This window comes from Echeneis naucrates, chromosome 7 (genome assembly GCF_900963305.1).
Source record: "Echeneis naucrates chromosome 7, fEcheNa1.1, whole genome shotgun sequence".
Lineage (NCBI taxonomy): Eukaryota > Metazoa > Chordata > Actinopteri > Carangiformes > Echeneidae > Echeneis > Echeneis naucrates.
The window spans coordinates 12409403-12428447 of record NC_042517.1 but is presented as its reverse complement, the minus strand read 5'-3'; the positions used below and the strand labels follow the sequence as shown (position 1 = coordinate 12428447).

The 19045-nt window shown below is 41.7% G+C and overlaps 1 protein-coding gene across 5 annotated transcripts in view; it reads right to left on the bottom strand.

Moving 5' to 3' along the window:
* The window catches only part of dip2ba (disco-interacting protein 2 homolog Ba), a 37058-nt gene continuing 18013 nt past the window's right edge, over nt 1–19045 (bottom strand). The window contains exons 3-39 of one of the 5 annotated variants that reach the window (XM_029506181.1): nt 18009–18161; nt 17154–17279; nt 16712–16970; nt 16500–16625; nt 15589–15710; nt 14936–15133; nt 14541–14632; nt 14351–14461; nt 13806–13929; nt 13390–13499; nt 12830–12932; nt 12556–12620; nt 12361–12454; nt 11852–11971; nt 11628–11742; nt 10803–10942; nt 10509–10645; nt 9815–9895; nt 9589–9716; nt 9340–9454; nt 8402–8603; nt 8138–8250; nt 7597–7620; nt 6103–6183; nt 5865–5988; nt 5607–5728; nt 4942–5053; nt 4455–4564; nt 4176–4306; nt 3914–4082; nt 3559–3729; nt 3338–3399; nt 2410–2467; nt 2215–2289; nt 1784–1958; nt 1396–1519; nt 1–1282 (exon numbers count right to left, since the gene is read on the bottom strand). In XM_029506181.1, coding sequence (XP_029362041.1) covers nt 1030–1282; nt 1396–1519; nt 1784–1958; nt 2215–2289; nt 2410–2467; nt 3338–3399; nt 3559–3729; nt 3914–4082; nt 4176–4306; nt 4455–4564; nt 4942–5053; nt 5607–5728; nt 5865–5988; nt 6103–6183; nt 7597–7620; nt 8138–8250; nt 8402–8603; nt 9340–9454; nt 9589–9716; nt 9815–9895; nt 10509–10645; nt 10803–10942; nt 11628–11742; nt 11852–11971; nt 12361–12454; nt 12556–12620; nt 12830–12932; nt 13390–13499; nt 13806–13929; nt 14351–14461; nt 14541–14632; nt 14936–15133; nt 15589–15710; nt 16500–16625; nt 16712–16970; nt 17154–17279; nt 18009–18161 — 4625 coding nt within the window. In that variant the 3' untranslated portion in view covers nt 1–1029. Of the gene's footprint in view, nt 1283–1395; nt 1520–1783; nt 1959–2214; nt 2290–2409; nt 2468–3337; nt 3400–3558; nt 3730–3913; nt 4083–4175; nt 4307–4454; nt 4565–4941; nt 5054–5606; nt 5729–5864; nt 5989–6102; nt 6184–7596; nt 7621–8137; nt 8251–8401; nt 8604–9339; nt 9455–9588; nt 9717–9814; nt 9896–10508; nt 10646–10802; nt 10943–11627; nt 11743–11851; nt 11972–12360; nt 12455–12555; nt 12621–12829; nt 12933–13389; nt 13500–13805; nt 13930–14350; nt 14462–14540; nt 14633–14935; nt 15134–15588; nt 15711–16080; nt 16093–16499; nt 16633–16711; nt 16971–17153; nt 17280–18008; nt 18162–19045 lie in introns of all 5 variants that reach the window. The other 4 variants (XM_029506177.1, XM_029506180.1, XM_029506179.1 and 1 more) reach the window with 4 other exon arrangements.

Below are 19045 nucleotides of genomic sequence, written 5' to 3'. Positions count from 1 at the left end.
ATGGACTGGCGACCTGTCCAGGGTGACCTCGCCCTCACCCAAAGTGAGCTGGGATTGGTTCCAGCTCCCCCCGTGAAACAGATAAGCGGTAGAAGACGAATGAATGATTGAATAAATGAATAATCATGAGAGCTACAGACCAACATCAATCTAATGGATTGAGGTCTACTTGCAGTGAAAAGGAAAAATTTTTCATCTTTACTCTCCATCTCAGTATGATAATGAAAAACAAGTCTTTTTCCAAACCAACAAATAACCATGGTGTATTTCTTTTTTAGGAGATTTTGTAACATATGATTGCCAACTGCATGTTTATCGGCAAATACAGCATGTGATTGGAGGCAAACACCTCGGTGCACCTGGTAGGGAGGTTATGCATTAGGATGGCCTCTGTGGGCTGCACTTACTGGTGGCACTTTTTAATACTGTTGTGGATTTGCTCTTGTGACAGCAGCAGACATGCGGGGTGTCCCCTTGTGGAAGATGAGGCAGGAAGTGGCCTAAGAGGTGCAAGGACTTAAATATGCAAGGGGGGGGGCAAAGTTCAGCAGTTCCAGTGCACCATCCTGCCTGCAAGATCGAGGGAGTCAAGAAGCAACATGGGGTGGTTCAGGGTAAAAACCAAGGAATGGAGGATGGTGGGATTTCTTTCTTTGATGAAAGTATGGAATTAATAATGTCTTATAAAAACATGAATTGGAGCCATGAGGGAGAAGTGGGATGAACACAAAAGATCAGGATCAAATTTCCTCCAGTTGACAGATGTGTCTTCTGTACAGAGGAGAGAGAATCTCAGTGAACGTGGACCGCAGTGATCGAGCAGGTGGAAGCAAAGGACCAGTTTCTGAGGGGGAGGCAAGCTCTCACTACAGCACTTGTACTGTACTTGCATTCCCACAACATTTGGTGTTTTTAACATGTATCTGAGGTTTAATATCCAGGTTGCTACTGAACACACCCCGATTCCTTCTCCCTCATGTCTGTCCTCAGAGCCTGGCTCAGTTTTCTGCATCACTGGGTGAAGGGTGTTCACATGTTGTAGGCCACATAGATGGGATCCAGTTGGTCTGCGAGGAACGAGTCTCGCAGGTGCATCCTCTGCTTCTCTCCTCTGGAGTTGATGGGAATCACTCCCGGGTCCACGATGACGACCACCCCCACGATGAGGTGGTGCTCCTCCAGGACCACGTTGGTGACGAGGGGCACCAGATCCAAGGCCTCCTGCTCCGAGCCGCTCAGCTCCGCCACCACCACCAGCAGGTTGGTCCATGTGAACACGGCGCTGAGGAGCAAGAGCACAGACCAAACTCTTTTGTGTTACTGCCTCAAATTACAGTCGTTCCAAATAAAGACACAGCCTGCATATGAACAGGACATGAACAGACTGAACCGCACCTCTCTGCGATGCTGCGGTGGGCTCTGGACACAGATGTCTCAATGTCGATTGGATGGTAGCGCAACCCCCTCAATTCCAAAGTTTCATCGAGGGAGCCCACGACAAACAAGGCGTCGTGACGATCTGTAGCCAAGAGGGACAAAAGGATTTGATTATTTGCAGTGGACATGATCATATCAACAATATACAAAGGTGATATATGGTTAATTTAGGAGATTTTAGAGATCTCACCATCCCTTTTATTTACAATTTTTAAAAGTTGAAAGTCAGAGAGGACAACTGCTTTAAGGGAATTTTGCATTAATGTAATGACTTATATTAATTATTTACTCTGAATGCTTGCTGAACCAGAAAATCTTTCTAGCCAAGAAACAAATGCCTTCTCACCTCCACTTGCATCCAGGAGCTCAGTCCTTTTGATGAAGCCCAGGTAGCCCGTCCTGGCCCACAGAGTGTGGGGCTCTCCAAAGCTGAGTCTGGTGTTGAAATGATCCGCCTGCAGGCCCTCTTCCCCGTAGATTGTGTAGTAGCCACTGGCAGTGTGAGGACTGTTCACCCAGATCTGAAGAGAAACAGAAAGGCTGGAGTATTTCTGGATTTGTATGACCTCTAAAATCACATTTCCTTTGTGAAACGAATAGAGAATAAGGCTATGGTTAAAAAAAAAAAACAACAACAATGTCCAGTGCATTGATAAGTTCCCCCTCTGCTCTATTGCCTAAATTTGCCAGTTAAACAAATCTAAATGCAGCACAACCATAAGAAAGAAGAAATAATACCCAAGTATCGTTATGCCATGACTCTTTCTGCCCACTCACCTCCCCGAGATGGGAATCTCCCAGTGGCCCCCTGGTCTCTGGGTTGACTATGATGACCCTCACTCCAGGCAGGATCTTAGGAGAGAATATAAGATGAGGCTTCAGATAATACAACCACTTCTAATGGCTCTCTGGGTCTGTGGCCACTGTAACCACCAAACAAATGACTCTTACTCGTCAATAATCAATACTTACAGTGCCTGACTCCATGAGTGGAAGACTTTGTGGCGCTCCTCGCTCCACTAGCCTCACCCTGAGGGACATGGACAAAAGATAGTCCGTCGATCATTCTGTTTGTTTTCACCATTTAGCATCATGTGACCATAGCTACTTTGTACTGGTTATTAGCAGGGATGCTCTTGTCAGCTTTTTTTGGCCGACTACTGATTACCAGTCACTGAAATCAGTATTTGCACTGATTCTTGATCAGTGCTTACTGCTCACAGGATGTGTGGGGGGATGAGACTCACTAACTGTACACAAAAATATATTAGAAATGCAATTAAGAGCTTAAAATAATGTCAACAGCTGTTTATTTTGAAGCATGAATGTCACGTTATAGTCTATGCTGCACGTTGTTCCCCTCTTCCTTGTGACTTTCTGCTGACCCCTTCTTACACTTACTGTTGTTGGCATTATGGCATAAAAGCCCAAAAGATGGAACTTTAAAAACAGTTTATTCATTAGGAAATGTATTTAAATTTTTCTGGAAACTAGGATGTCTAAACAGCTCATTCACTGCCAAATGAATGATGGGTGAATTAAGCAAGTCTGGCTTTTCTTGTTTTTCATGCTTACCGTATTCTATGAGGTGACAGCTTCTCAAATGTTTACTGAGGTGGTATTAAATGTCACTGATGACTTAAACCACCAAGAATTTCAATCATATACATTGTTTCTAGTGAGTGTGATGTATTTTCAGGTATCTTGAAAAACTGCCAAACCAGAAAAGTTATTGTTGCCAGCTGGTTTCATCGTGTGCAAAGTCTTTTGGCTCAGACAAATCCGACATCACATGATCGAGGAGCGCCAATCAAAAACATTTATTTTAAGTGAATATTGGATGATAACTAGGCACCCGATACTTTGGAGCATCCTTAGTTGTAGGAGGTCCAACTCTTACCTGTCGTGGCGCAGTGACTTCATGTCAACATAGACTGTGGAGGGGTCTGGTCCAGCAGTGCCCTGAGGACACACAGAACCGTGAAACTGTACGTGAAACTTAACGTATATTCTGTAAACTTTTTTTAAAAGAGAAAAGAAGTATTGCAGAACCATGACAAAATAAACACTTTCATAAAAATTTATAGAATAAAGCAGCATCACCTATCTACAGAGACCAACCTGCAGGCAGATGGCCAGGCTGACCCTGGAGCCAAAGGCTGTGCTGACAGCGCGCGGCGACAGGCCAAGGTCTTTGAAGAGCTTGGAGAAAGACTGAGTGAGAGCAAGACGGGGCCGCTCCTCTGCTATCACCACACAGCTCCGTACGCATGACAGATTCAGACCCCGTGCCTGGAGACGTGCACGGTTAAAGTTTACTCACACTTTTAACATAGAAATGTAGATGCAGCGTGACACTGGCACAAACCCAGAGCTGATGTACCAATAGAAGCAGATGATATGCTGACACACATAGAACCACATGAGGAAGATTGTTGTGTATATACGTGTGGGTGCGCACGTGTGTGTTTCTGACCTTCAAAATCTCTGTCTGGGTGCCCAGGCCTTTGGTGCAGAGCTCCATTACAGAGTAGGAGCAGAAGGTGTCTCTGATCTTGTACTGACTGAGTGTGCTCAGCCACAGAGGAAGCGAGCTCTCCAGCTCCAGCGGAGGGATAAGGATGGACTGGTGACCTGAGTAAATGCTGGACCAAAAACATATTGACTTTAACAACACTGCCACAATTAAACACAATGGTTAAACTAAGTGCAGTTTTCAGGCTGTGTGTGTGCGTTACCTGGAGAGGCACCACAGGACAAAGCCCAGGCCACAGTATGGGTCCAGACAGATGGCTATTTGTCGTGAGGAGTAGAGCTCACACTGTAGCTTAATGGAGCGGCATAGAGTACTGACTGCAGCATGAGACATCTGGAGGGAAATGTTAAAGCTGTCGTCAATCCCAAGAGCTCTTCTGCTCCAAATACTATTCTATTATACACCAATACTATTCATGTCCTGTGCCTAGTATGTGTAACATATTAACACAGTGTATGTCTGATTTGTGTCAATAATTTACCTTGACTCCAGTCAACATGCCTGTGGTGGACACACTGAAGTCCAGGTAGGCCAGCATCTCTGCTGTGGGGGGCTTATAGATATGTGGAGGCCGCTTTCTGGGGAGATCATCTGAGAAGAGTAAAAAATAATTTTCGTTATCTTCTTACTGGGCAAAACAATTATGCACTTTCACTGTCTTACTTTATGTGTTCTTGTAATTCTATTAGGAGTGTGCTACCACCTAATAATTGTTCAGTGATTTTGTCACTGATCATGTGACTATCATGTTCAAAGTTGGGCAAAGAGCATATAGGACACCTTGTGGCCAAAGAAGGAAAAGGCTTTGTTAGACAGATTTTTGTACTACGTGTGCAGCCAGATGTGTGTCATAAAGAAACTTAAGTGCAAAAAACAAAAAAAAAAAAAAAACAAAAAAAACTTGTCAACTGTGTTCAGCTGCCCTCGACTGTGCCAAATCGATCTATCCATTGTCCAGAATCCAGCACCTGTATCAATGATTGTGGGCCATGTCTTGACGTTGACGCTGGCGGCAGCCTCCCTGGACCTGAGGATCCTCATGAGAGGCTGAGTGGTGAGGATGCAGGCTGCTTTGCTCACCTACGATGCACAGCAGACACAGAGAAGTTGGCTACTATACACAAACTATCATGCTTTAACAGCAATCCCGAATAAAAATCATCCATTGAAGGTGTTTCCCACATAAGAGGCATTTCATAGTTGTTATACTTTATTGATCCCTGAGGAAAATTCCATTGTATTGGCTTCCTTCCAGGGAAGCCAACGCCAGAAGTACTTCACTGAGTCTGGGTGGGATTTAGTTTCTTGCTTGAGTTTGCACTTCAATATTTATAACAGGTTTCTGAAGTGGTGCATAGAAGCTATCATGAGTAATGTTCACATTGTTTTTTGAACAATAAGATAGATGTTTTTGTGTTTACTAATCTTAACAATTGCAATGTTTTGTTTTGAATGGATACTATATAGATCAGTGAAAAATAAAAAACACTGGAAGAGTGAAACATTCAATTCAATCAAATCACAAACCAACCAAATAGTTAGTGGCAAAGCTTGATATAAAAACACTCTGATATAGAAAACACTTTTTTAAATGCTTGATTTTCGCGTGCCAGTCCAGGAGTCTTGTACTCACATCAATGATCATGCGGACAGTGGGCAGAGTAGCAGCCAGGTTCTGTGGGTGAGGTGGCCTCACTGTCACAGGGATGACTCCCGCATAGAGACAACCATAGAAGGCAGCTATCAGGTCAATGCCTGCAGAAGTAAGACAGACAAACAATCCTGTGAGCTAAAATCACAGCAAATTTAAAGCATTGGCACTTTACTGTGTTTTAAACGGAACCATTTAAAAGGTGGTCATCTACAATGATGGGATTGACTGTATGTTTACCTGGGGGATAAAGCAGCACCACATTATCTCCTGTGTTGAGGCCTCCTCTCTCCATTAAGGTAGCTGTGATTTTCTCCGCTCTCTTGTGTAGTTGTGCACAAGTGGCTGTGCACACTGCCACACCCTAGAGCAAAAATGAAAGAGGTCCAGCTGAACATACCAACAAAATGGATCACAATTACCAAGAAAGATCAAGGACTTTTATCTAATGCAGTGTGTGTGTGCGCGCTGAATCTACCTTGGCATTGAGCAGCACATACAGGACATGGTCTGGGTCTGTTTGGGCTCTCCATTGCAAAGCTTCAGACAAAAACTGGTGCTAAAAAGAACAAAAAGAAATTTGTTATTTTATAAACATAAAAGGTGAGTTGACTGAATACATTTATTACACATTTAAGGTCAACCAGTGGCAAATTATAATAATTGAAAGAGTCAAATAGCCTCCTCGGTGACAACAGATACATTTTTACTTTCAGTCTCAGACAACAGAAACATGATAAAGAAAATATTTTGAAGTGCATCAACAGATATTATATACTATGCTTTTGACCTTTCACATAAAAACAAACAAACACAGAATGGGAGTACAGGAGTGTCCAGAGAATATTTTTGCCAAGACTAGGGTCATGCTGGGACCATCTGCACCAGGCAGGAGACAAATTGAAGCCACTGTAAAAAAAACTAACAAGCTTTGGGCCTTTCAAAGAAAGAGTCATAACAGTGAAAAACAAGTCAATGCATCAGTGTACAAATTCTTCAATTAAGTGGCTTCAAAGAAACAATCCTCCAGCTATTTTTTACAATTAAATTCACAAGTGATATGAAACATGTTGTTAGCATCTCAATGAACAGTATCCATAAGCTGAGGAACGAGCCAGTGCACAGGGAAGAACAGGACAGAAGGTGGAAGCAACAAATCCTTTAAAGGCAGGGGACAAAAGAACATTTTGCAGCACATAGAAAATACAGAAAAGGAAATGAAGTTAACACCGTGGCATTTTCTGAACATAAAAACAGAATTTGCAGTGGTGTCACATGGCTGCCACTTGCTGGAGTTATCCTTTGTGCCGACCACTCCCTTAAACAGGTTGTGTTCTGGTCAACATTGAACCAGGAGTCACATCATGCAGACCAGCTGCCCTGACCACTCATCAAGCCATGCTACACATGGGAGCATCACAGTGAACGCAGCGAGCAGAGGTGCACACGAAAACGTTCCTGATTACTATTTACATGATACTTTTAAAATGTGTCGCAATTTACATGTACACATATTTAATGGGTCAAATGCAAGGAGTTTATGATTGTTTCATCGTTTCAAGTTTGCATTGCATCCTTAAAGCAAAGTGATTCTATGTCACTGATTTTTGGAAAGAATATAAACTTTCATTACCTAAGATGTAGTTTACTACTGAGCTTCATTTAAAACAAATAGGTTGCTGGCCATCTCCCATTTCAAAAGATGATAGAAAAGATCAGATAATCTGTTATGGGACATCTTATAAATAAAGGTAAACGCAATTGATTCCATTATGAATGAATTTTCCTCATTTGTCATGCATTTGTTTATTAAGATGTGTGGACCCCTGCTGGCCATGGAGCCAGCCTGGACTGCTATCTCTGTGTGCCAGGCCAAAACTGTTGCTGGTGGCCATCACGATGTCACGGCTGCAAAAGCACATCTGACTGTAGCGGAAGCAAAGACAAGGGGGGGGCCAGACTAGAACCTTACCATCATGGTGGGCCACATACAGAGCTAAAGCCCAACCCAAGCAAAGTAGAGGCAGAACAACAGAGGTTTAGAATAAGACAGCTACATCATTATGTTTCATATAGTGAACAGAAGCAGCTAGCTAGATTTTTTCAATTTTGATTATTTCTATTTAACAATCATTTGGTCTATAAAACAGTAAAATTTCCTACAGTCCAAGGTGATGCCAATAAATATATTGTTTGGTCGTAAGTAGTCACTAGACAACATTTAAGAAACATCACATACTTATATATGCCTTTATGAGTAATAATTCTCATAGTTGATTAATTCTCCCAGCTCTTCTGTAATGTACAGTCTATACTGACTAAGCAATAAAACCAACATCATCAAATGAAGTCGCAAATTTTGTCTCACCAGTATTGTTGTTCAACACTTAAAGTCTTGCAAATGTACCTGTTGATTCATTTTCCTGACATTATACTAATAAATGCTATATACCTTATCTCATAATTTAGTCAGATAATTTTTCTAGGGTCAAACTGTTGTTTTATTTCAGTACCTTTCGTATCAGATCCTGGTCCTCCACCACACCCAGCTCTCTACCCGTAGCCTGAGCGATTCGTTTCCCCGCCACCAGGTTGCCAACCAGCATTGAGGCTGGACCCACATCCACTGAACAAATGAGAAACAATCAGGATCTCACAGTGATCTAATGTGATGGGACGTGCCTAAACAATTGTCAAATTCCATTAAATCAGAATGTTACATACTGAATGTGATATTATGTTGGTAGCAGCAGTAGATATGGTCAAATATGGCTTACCTGGCTGTTTCTGCCGTGGTTTGGGCAGATTGGTGACGCAGGTGTGTGGGCACATGAGAATATTACAGGGGTGCAAATTTCCCTCCAAAAAGTTCTGCTTGGTTTCACAGATATGGATGCCGCCAAGTGGCGTCTTTGGGAGGGTGTTAGCTGGGACGAGTGCAAGGCAGTAAAGGCCAACCTGGTGGATACTGTCGATAGCCTGTACAGGGAACATGCAGCATGTGATATGGGGTGATGAATGCAAAGTGTCGTGTCATGTAAAGTCATGACAAGAGGTTGTGCTAGAAATTTCATTGTCTGTAATTTTCAGGGACAGGTAAAAAAAAAAAAAAATCTGTCATAATCTATTTTTCTGTCATTTAAATTTTTGTTTTTTTAATTATAATAAAGACATAGTCAGTAGCATTTGATTTTCATTCATTCGTTTTTAACGCAAATTCAATTAGAACAAACTAAATGATGCACTTATAAAGGCATGAGAGAAAACATTCATCATTTCAACATCACATTTCCCCGCAGTGACAACTGTGGCCATATGTGCAAATGAACAAGTTTTACAAAATTCAATACTTGCAATTGAAATATGGACAAACTTCGCAAGAAATCTGCTGAATTTAACTCAGTTCACCTGCTGCAGCCTGGACTGAGTCTCATTCACACTTTCCTCCTGTTGCGCATGGAGTGAAACAGGGTGCCCGCTTGTGCATAATCAAATGCGTCAAGTGAGGTTGCTGCAGAGGCGATTGTCATTAAATTTTGTACCTTAGCCTCGGACCGACGGCTTCTCATGCTGTTTTGATATTGTTCTGAAGTAATTGTAACATGGCAGCGAATTCTCGGTTAACGCAACCCCTAGTCATGACACTTCAGACATATCAGGCACAGGGGACATAACTGGTGCATATGATTTGTGGCATAATTTAAGTTTGACTTACCTGCAGTACTCGACTCATCCACTGGAAGCTGTCCTCCTCACTGGCATCAGGCCTCTGCTCTGCCACGATTACTATCCTCTCATCATAAAATACTGTCACTGAGAACACAGCGATCCTGCATGGGTGACAACAGGGAATTGAACTGAGCAGCACAAACAAAAGTCTTGGTCCTTCCATCCTGTTACCTTGAAATTGAAATCGTAAACGCAGAAATGCACACTTGCTCACAGGAAGCAGTCAGTGTCTCACCTCCCCCTGTAAACTGTTTTGACAGGCTCCACTGCGAGTGCCGTGGCCACCAAGTCGTCTGCGTTGTGGCGTCGCCCACTCACCATCAGCAGGCCTTCAATCTTCCCCACAACAAACACCAGACTGCCCTGTGGAGCGCACAATTTAAACTCAGTAGGGTAAGGCAATTCTCACCACCTTTAGAGCACTTACTAGTTGTTGATGTATTTTTGTATGTTTTCCTTACCGGTCCTACGAATCCCAGCAGACCAGTCCGAGTGAAGGGAATTTCTCCAATGGGAGCTCCAGCTTGGTTGACAGGTATCACCTTAAGGTTGGCAGAAGATCAAAAACTCATCTCATATAGTTGTAAAGAATAACTCACACTGTAATTATATTTCAAAAGAAATGAAAGTATATGTGAAATTGCCTCTTACAGAGTTAAAAGTCAAAGACAGAATGCATAGTATTGTGTAAATGCACATTAGGAGTATTATGAAGCCTCTTATCAAAAAAAAGAGAAAAAGAGAAAATAAATAACGCAGCTAGGGAATGATATATTTGGCTCCAACTATATTTTTTTTAAGTCAGTGTTCTGTTCCCATTCATCCATTTTCTTAAGCAGCTTATTCTCAGCAGGAAGGAGGAGACCTGGAGCTGTTCCCTAAGCACACCAAACAAGAAGCAGCACGTGGTCACTCACCAAGAAGTTCATTCTCAAATGTTTAAATAATATTCATTGTAGGAGTGTTTTCTGTGTGCTGCTGAAAATTTGATTTTGTTCACATTTCTTGCTCTGAACATTTAACAATCACTGTATTTTCAAAAAATGTATTATTTTCTCCATTATTACAGAAATTGTGCAGAGACCTCTGTATCAAGGGCAGATGTGTGAGGAGTCGCACAATTAGCTCTGAAACATTTTTAAAACTTTTACAGACCTCAAATGTGTTCTTGGTGACACCAGGAAGGCCATAGTACATGGTCCCTCCAGCCCGAGAGTTGATCACAATCTCTCCTATTTCATCTGTCTTGCACAGTTGAGGAGGTCCATCTGGTTTCACAATGCACATCAGAGCTGCAACACACAGACAGTACACAGTACACTGACATTGATTATGTGAAGGATTCTGATGCTGTAGGAGACAATGGACATAGAAAAGTGATAATGCACAGTAATTGTGGTAGCTGCTGCATTTAAGTTGTGCCAGATAAAACCAACAGCAGCTGCAAACCTCCAGGCATAATGTGGCCCACGTCTTGAACGGTGAGAGCAGAGTTTTTGTCCTCTGTGTTCACCCTGATCACGCTGTGGCTCAGCCCGCCCATGGACAAGATGGCCCTGGCCGGCAGTGGAGCTCCTCGTGCACCAGGTCTACAAAAAAGGCAAAAATGCATTCATTTATTTCATTCATTAATCTTCTACCGCTTATCCGTTTCTGGGTCAAAGGGGCTGCTGGAGCCAATCCCAGCTCACATTGTGCGAGGGCAGGGTACACCCTGGACAGACTGCCATTCCATTGCAGGGCCAACATACAGAGACAAACTACCACTCACACTCAGACCTGGGGAGAAGTTAACCTCAATATGCATGTCTGCGGATGGTGGGAGGAAACCGGAGTACCCAGAATAAACCCACACAAGCATGGTGAGAACATGCAAACACCGCACAGTGCTAACCACTATGCCGCTGTGCTGCCTTGTATTCATTTATGCATCGTCTATAAAATGTATAATTTTATGCGCATGTGTACACAACCACACAGTACAATTAAAATTTTGAATTTGATACATTTCAAGAGTCCTTTTGCATGACCACATATTTGTATAGTTTCCTGTTGTTCCCACACAGATGACATTTACACTTAAAAGAGAAGTGGTTCCACAAAAAAACAGAAGCACAAAAAGGAAGGCAGCCTCCAGTTCAGTGATTCAAATTATGCCATGAACTGTCAGCATCTTAAAATAGCATATCATTTAGCAAAGCAAATGCATTTGAAATACATAAATGAGCTGAGATGATGATGAGTGGCTCTTCAAGGAGGAGACAGACTTAGTACCTGCGTATGGCTACAGTCAAGGCCTCTGGAGAGGTGGCACATGGACAAATGACCTCAGGCTTCAGGCCATGTGACTGGAACACATTTAGGAAGGCATCACATGACGACACAGACCCTGATAACAGAGGATGAGAACATTATTACACAAAAGTGCAATTATAGTTACAATTCACAACCTAACAAAAGGCTAGTATGTAGACATTATTTACTAAAAAGGGACTCACAAGGGTTTGCTCCATCTGCCACAATCAGCATACGTATAGAGGACAAGTTGGTGTCTCTCTGGTCCTTATGGGCCATCATGGCCCAGTGGAGGTCACGGCACTTCACCAAGGCGACGCGTGCTATAAAAGGGGTAGGAGACAAAAGAAAAGGAAAATTCTTTTTGTCTGTAATAGCAGGTGCCTTTTATATAATAATAAAAAAAGAAAGAATCCTATCTTATTTAATTTAATGTGTACAATCCTTAGGCCATTTTTTGTTTTACTTTGAATACCTAAACAGTAGAATGAAAAGATCTTACACTTGTTACATGTTTAGATTCTTTGTAAATCCAAATGCCCTAAGAGAAACTGTGCACAAATTACCTAGAACTGTTACTATTTTAAAGTCATAGGGCATCATGCTAAAATAGAAATTATTCTTAATATCAATTTTACTTTTACTGATACTGGTTAGTGAAGGCTAAAAGGAAAAAATATTAAAGCTATGTAAATATGGCTATTGGCTGAACCTTTATGAATGTGGACCCTTTGCACCCAGGACATTGGACAAGCTTTCATAACTGCATACGGCACTGTGATGGTGTGGATTCTATTCATGACACTCTGCAAGGAAATAGAATACACATATTGTCAATGCCAATGTGTCACACCAAATTAAGGACGATGTGTGGATATATAGTGTGAACTGTTGCATTCAGCCCCACCGTTAAGACACCATGCCACAAGCCCATGTCCTTCTTGCAGTCCAACACATTAACCAGAGTCTCCCCTAAGAGAGAAAGATCACAAAACAAAATCATAAGATAACTGATGCTAACGTTGCCCTCTTGCTCTCTCTCTCTGTTAGAGATCAAGAGCTGAACACAGTTCTTTCATTTGTTTTAATGCATAGTTCATAATGCTGAACCATCTCACACACAACAGCAGAAGAAAGAGAAGCAAGCGATATCTATGTCGCACAAAGTGCTGAGCGCTGACCTTCACAGTAGTTGCAGGCCTGGGTCAGGGCTTGACAGTGAGTTAACATGGAGATCTTGGAAACAGCCACTCCCATCACTGTTCCCTCCTTACTTGCTTTGTACTGTTGTGAAAGAGATGCACAAAAAACATATTTTTTTTTTGCTTCCTGCAGAGAAAAAGTAGCCTGGAAAATAGACCACAACAATATTCGGATAGGTTTCATTTATGCATTGCATGATATGCATTTCCTGAGAAAACATGAAAAATGTGTAATCATATCACAGAAAAAAGTGGGACAAAATAAACAAATCTAATCATAACGGCACTGCATATTTTTAAAACATTGAAAGATATAATTTAATAAAGTATGCCAGGCATCTTACACAGATTAGTGAGATAAAACATTTTATAAAATAAAAATAAAAAGTAATTGAAGATAAATAAATATGTATAAAATAATTAAGAACACCACCTTTCTGTGATGCATCTCTGAAGGTAAAAACAAATAAAATTAATCATAACCAAAATGGAAATATCACCAATAATTAACGTTAATGTTATTTTAATGTAATGAGTACTTCTATGTAGGCGGTGTCTGTGTTGGCGGTGGGGATGTGAGGCTGCCAGTCTTTGGACGGTTTGGTCAGATATTTGGTGTCCGTCACAACCCATTTCATCCTTGGCCATCCTGGTGAACAAAATTACAGCAGCATAAGGACATATCAAAAAACATTTTTGCCAATACACATAAAAAAAAGAAAGTGCTTTAGTCACACTAATTTGGGGTAGTAATAAATTGACAGTGTTCACTCTGCAACCTCATGGCTTCGGGGCTAAATGTGAGCAGCCAACATGTAGCAAAAAAATTATTCAACAGCCACCCACTCAAATATTTTGCCCTTAAACTGGCCTCCTTTTAATGAGTCTGACTAATGGCTCCCAAAGAGACTTGGACACGGATGACTTGGCAATTATGCAGTTTTAGCTGGCTGACCTTTGAACTGAATGATTTCTCCGTTTGGTGTCTTAGGCAGCCCTTTGAGACACACCTCGCTGGTCAGTGCCAGGCTAACACCACAGCTGCCCAACAGGAAGCCAATCTGCTGGCTGCCTGCATCCTGTGGAGAGGAACATGGGTGGAAGCACTTAAAGCACACATGTATGCCATTGTGACAATATATTTGTGTTCTAATAAATCCATATTCTCTATGTGGATATGTAAGTGATGGGGCATCATATACAGCATGTATTATTTATGGTTGCAAATAACACTTCAACTGAATCATCATCATCATCTTTTTCCAAAATCCTGCAGCTCTAAATATTGCATCAATGCCATGTTGCTTTAATGGAACATAATTAAATATTGCTGGGATACAATGCAACTGATATTCATGAAAATGGATTTAGTGATATGAAACAGCACGTTATGGGCAGTTTTAAATTTCATTCCATGTAGTTGACAATACAGTACTTTGATCTGATTTTTATTTCTCAGCGATCAGTGAACACTTAGGAATTCACATATTTCCTGTTTACCTGCCGTGACAGCGGTACCTCGATGGGCACAGGGATGACCTCAGCTAACAGGCAGCCATAGAACGCCACCCAGAACATGCCAGGGTCACTGTTAGGATATACCAGCGCCACCTGAATAACAGAAAAACCTCTTTTCATTTTCATGTTCCATTATACTACACATTCAGAGCAGAGAGTGACGGACTCGTACCCGATCTCCGGGCTGGAGCACAGGCTCAGTCTTGGTGCCCAGTTTATTCAGCAGTGTATAGGCCAACTTCAGACTGCGACTCCACAGTTTGCCTAGAGAAAACAGCAGTGAATAATGTTTTTAAAATGTCCTGCTTGTTGTATGTTTACCATGTATTCATGTTGCATAACCGATCCAGGATAGATTGACTCCACAGCCTACTGCAGCTCCACATGGGGGAGATGAACTGTAGGTGTTTTCCTTCTTGAGCCAGTAAATTATTTATTCAGCTGAACCATCTTTAAAAATATTCTCTCATATTTACATTTGTTGGACACAGTGATGTGAGCAATCATCTTTGTGCTCAATAAACTGAGATGTCGAACAAAAAGTGTGTGACTAGAGTTGCTATTCACCATATGTGAGTGTGTAGAGAGGTTTGCCAGTGATGTCCAGAGCAGTGAGGGCAGGACTCTTGGCCTGTGTGGCCCCCCAGCGGGCCAGAGCAGCCTGCAGGGCAGGGGGCCAGTTACTGACCACGCCAAGGGGCTCCCCTTTCACTGGAATGATTTGACGTCCCTCAGGCTTTGGGGTGTTGGGGTCTGGCTGGGGAACTGAGCATCAAAAGAAACATAGATAAGTTAATGTTTAGAGGAGACAAACAGTGAATAGTAAATTTGCAGGAACACTGTGAGGAAAAAAAAAAAGAAGAAAAAGTATTGCTTTGAATTAAAAAAAACAAACAAAAAAAAAAAAACAACATAAAATGGTAGATCAGTTAATTTTGACCACTTTCTTACTGATGCATTTCTATTAATTCTAAATAATTTATTTTCTTCAATATTATTGTATTAGCTAGTTAATGTTATGTTAATAGCGCTGTGCTGAAAAATGCACTGAAATCCACTTTCAGTCAAAATGATACAACCCATCCAACAAATTGTGAAATATTGTGAGCACATATGATTAATCTGCTAATCCAATGCATTTGGAATAACAAGACTTTATCTCTTAACCATAAAAAAAGAACCCCGTTGCACATTGCTATTGTTGAGAAGGTGTAGCTTACCTTCCACAATTTCCTCAGCATCATCAAGGAAGAATTCAGTGAGTGGTGGCCTTTTGGGCCGTTTGAGTGTGTTCAACAGCTGCTGGATCTTAGTGGACACCCTGCTATTGACAGGCACACCTGGACAACAACCAACAACAACTACTGTCATAAACATATGCAAACTAACAACCTAAAACACCCCACTCATCCACACATGCAAGTCTATTCTAAAACAGATCTCTATTTAAACCCACATGATCAGACAGACAGGAACCTACATACTAGCGCACACCCATGTTCAGAATCAAGAGCAGGAAGGATTCGAAAGGGAAATTTGTGTTTGAAGAGACACAGATCAGACAATGGGAAAATCAAATATAGGAGGTTCTCTACATCTAGACCTACAACAAGAGACAAACATTAAGACAGATAGAAAACACCAGGCTGGAAAGCAAGCTGAGTTGCACCTCTTCAGCATCCCTCCCATTCCCCGATTTCGATTTATATTACCTTTTCTTTTTCCTTTTTTAAATGAAAGGCAAGACAGGGACAGGATTAATGGACCCAAAAGAAAGAACACAAGATAACTGTCATTAGCACCATTCACCACACAGTGAAATGAGGATAATGTTGAAGATGAATCGGGGTGAACATGAGCACCTCTTGTTGATTTGAACACACTCCAGTAATTTTTGTCACTGCAATACTTTGAGTCACACAGTCAGTGCTAAACAGAAAATATCACTCAGCAACTGCCATGATTACATCATGCAAATAGATTTAACCTCCTGTTCTGAAGCAGGAACCAGATGACGGTAACCAAGTACACGACATTTCAGGAACTGGAAGTTATTTTCCCACACATTTACAAAACTTACGCTAAAATACAAAACACATTTATGGACATTCTGGCTTGTGTGAGCATGAGTTTACCATCAGCAGTATCAAGCATGCTGGAGCGGCTCTGCCCTCTGCTCATGCCCCTGACTGCTGGAGGCAAATCCACCCTGGAGCCTCTGTCCTGGTGAGTGGTGGATGTCACATCAGGGGGGACACTGTTTTCTGGAGGAGGAGAGGGATTGAGTCTCATACAGAGAAGCAACAGCGAGCAATTACTCTTTGATATACGTTAATATTGGACCTTTTCAAAGAGAAAAGTTTACCTATGCGTGTGTGAGCCAGTACGTCAGCCAAGACGGAAGCAGCAGGCTGAAGCTGGGGCTGTGGTTGGGTCTTGGGCTCTCCATGGGAGAGGGTGGAGGATGCAGATGAAGATGTGGATGAGCTTTGGACGGAACGGTTGATCCAGTAATCGGGGCTCTGCAGACTCTGAGCCAGCACTGCACTGAGAGCAGCCTTCCTGCGCAGAGAGCCCTCATCTTCTGATGCAGAAGATGTGTCTAATGAAAGGAGAAAGCAGTTCGCAGAGTCTCTGTAGATTACTTTACATACTATACTTTGTCGCCAAAGGGGATAAGATGGAGCCCTCTTACCATTGCTCCAGGGCACTTCACTAATACGGACACTTGCTGTACAGAGAGACTAAAGCCTAGAAGAGACTGAGCACGGGAAATGTAGTTTACCTGGAGGTGTGCAGGTGTCTATGGGAGACTGGACAAAGGCTGAGCGTCTCTTCGTTGGCATAGGAAGTGCCATCTTCTCTTCTTTGTGTTTGGCCAATGCTGCCTGCACAGCTTCTGTGTGAATATCTACAGAACAGACACCAATAAACAGAGTGAAATAACAGTAAAATATTATATTGTATGAAAATAGTTCAGTTCAGTTCACAGGCTGACTTTACTACTTCTGAATGGATAAACTCCATTGAAGGCGTAATATGATCAATGTTCTTGCACCATTTTAAGAGTAAAATTTAATGCTTTTTAAGACCTCAAAGAATAAAATTTAAGACTTTTTTTTTTTTTTAACTAACAATTTAAACCTGGCCCAGCTGCGGCTAGCTGCTGCCTTGCCACTGGTACTTTCCTCCTTTCATATGCAACTGGACGGCTTTGAAACCCATGGTCCCTAACAAAAAAGTCTTTTTGCATTTTGCACATTGCCTCATTGTTGTTCTCTGCCAGCGCCAACCGCCCCCTCCCATCCATTTGACGATAAATTTGCACTTCTACATCTTTGCATGTTGAACTGCTCCCTTCAACGACCATGGTGCAGCACGTAGCCGGACGTCAGTCTGTCTGATGTACTGTAAAATGGCTATTACTCGCAGAGTCTCTCATTTACTACACCGTCTTTGTACTAAGTTGATATAACAAATATACACTATGTTTTAAGTTGCTTTCCCATTGGCATTAGATGCACAGCCTGGAAATGTAATACCTATAGCAAATGTATGGTGAGTTTAAGAAAATTTAAGGCCTTAATTACATGGATTTTAATTTAAGACATTTTAAGACGGGATCCCTGATGATATATACCTGATCTGTAACGCTCATCTCTCGCCCCACCACTGCGATGCGTACGGTGATGTCTGGAGGCAGAAGTGGAAGGGCCTGGGGCCTCTGGACTTGGGCTGGGGTCGGCACTGTGGCCTGGGGAGAGTTGTATATCTGGCAGAGACAGATCCACATCTGCAAGAAAAAGGTATGAGAAATGTCAATAAACACATTTAGTAAAAGTAATTCTTTAAAAAAAATATATATATAAAAAAAAAAATGTAAATATCAGACTTTAGATAGTTGCACACAAACAGAGCACACTCAGTTTGCTTTGCATTATTGTATTAAAGCGACACATACATAGACATGAATATTATATGATACACTGGAACTTCCTCACTACAGAGCCTCTGAATATGATAGGAAATAAGGGCAAGTACTTGACTGATGTAACTTGTACTGTTAACAGCGCACATGAAACTAGGTTAGATTCAAGCAGATATATTTTTATCAAACTGTCTTCCGGCCTGAACCACTGAGTCCCTGTGGAGATGGATGGTTTCAAGGGAAGACCTGAGGAGCTAGGCAGAGGACAGGAAGTGACCTTTGTAGATTCAAAAATTCTCAGTGTAAGCCTTTGCATTCATGACAAGCTGTCCATGATACAGCAGCAACCAGAACCTGCAAACAACCACAGGTTGGTAAGAATTTTAAGATCCTGTGTTCAAAATCATTTGACAAAATGGACCAAGGTCAAAGCAGCAGCCAAAGAAGTCAAGTATCACACTTTTTAAATTAACTTATGTCCCATCAATATGGATTTTTTCATGCTACTGTTAATGTGGTGCTTTTTTTTTTTTTTTTTTTTTTTTTTACAGGAAATACCACACCCTCATGTGAGGCATCTGACTAAGAAAAACCAAATAAAATAGCTAACCATTGAGGACAAAGGCAGCAGGCTCATGGTGACATAGTGAAACTCTGATACTTCCCTACCTCTGTTACTGCTTGTAAACTTGCACTGTCTAAAAGAAATGGTGTCCACCAGTTCACAGATCCCTGCTCTACATTTGCAT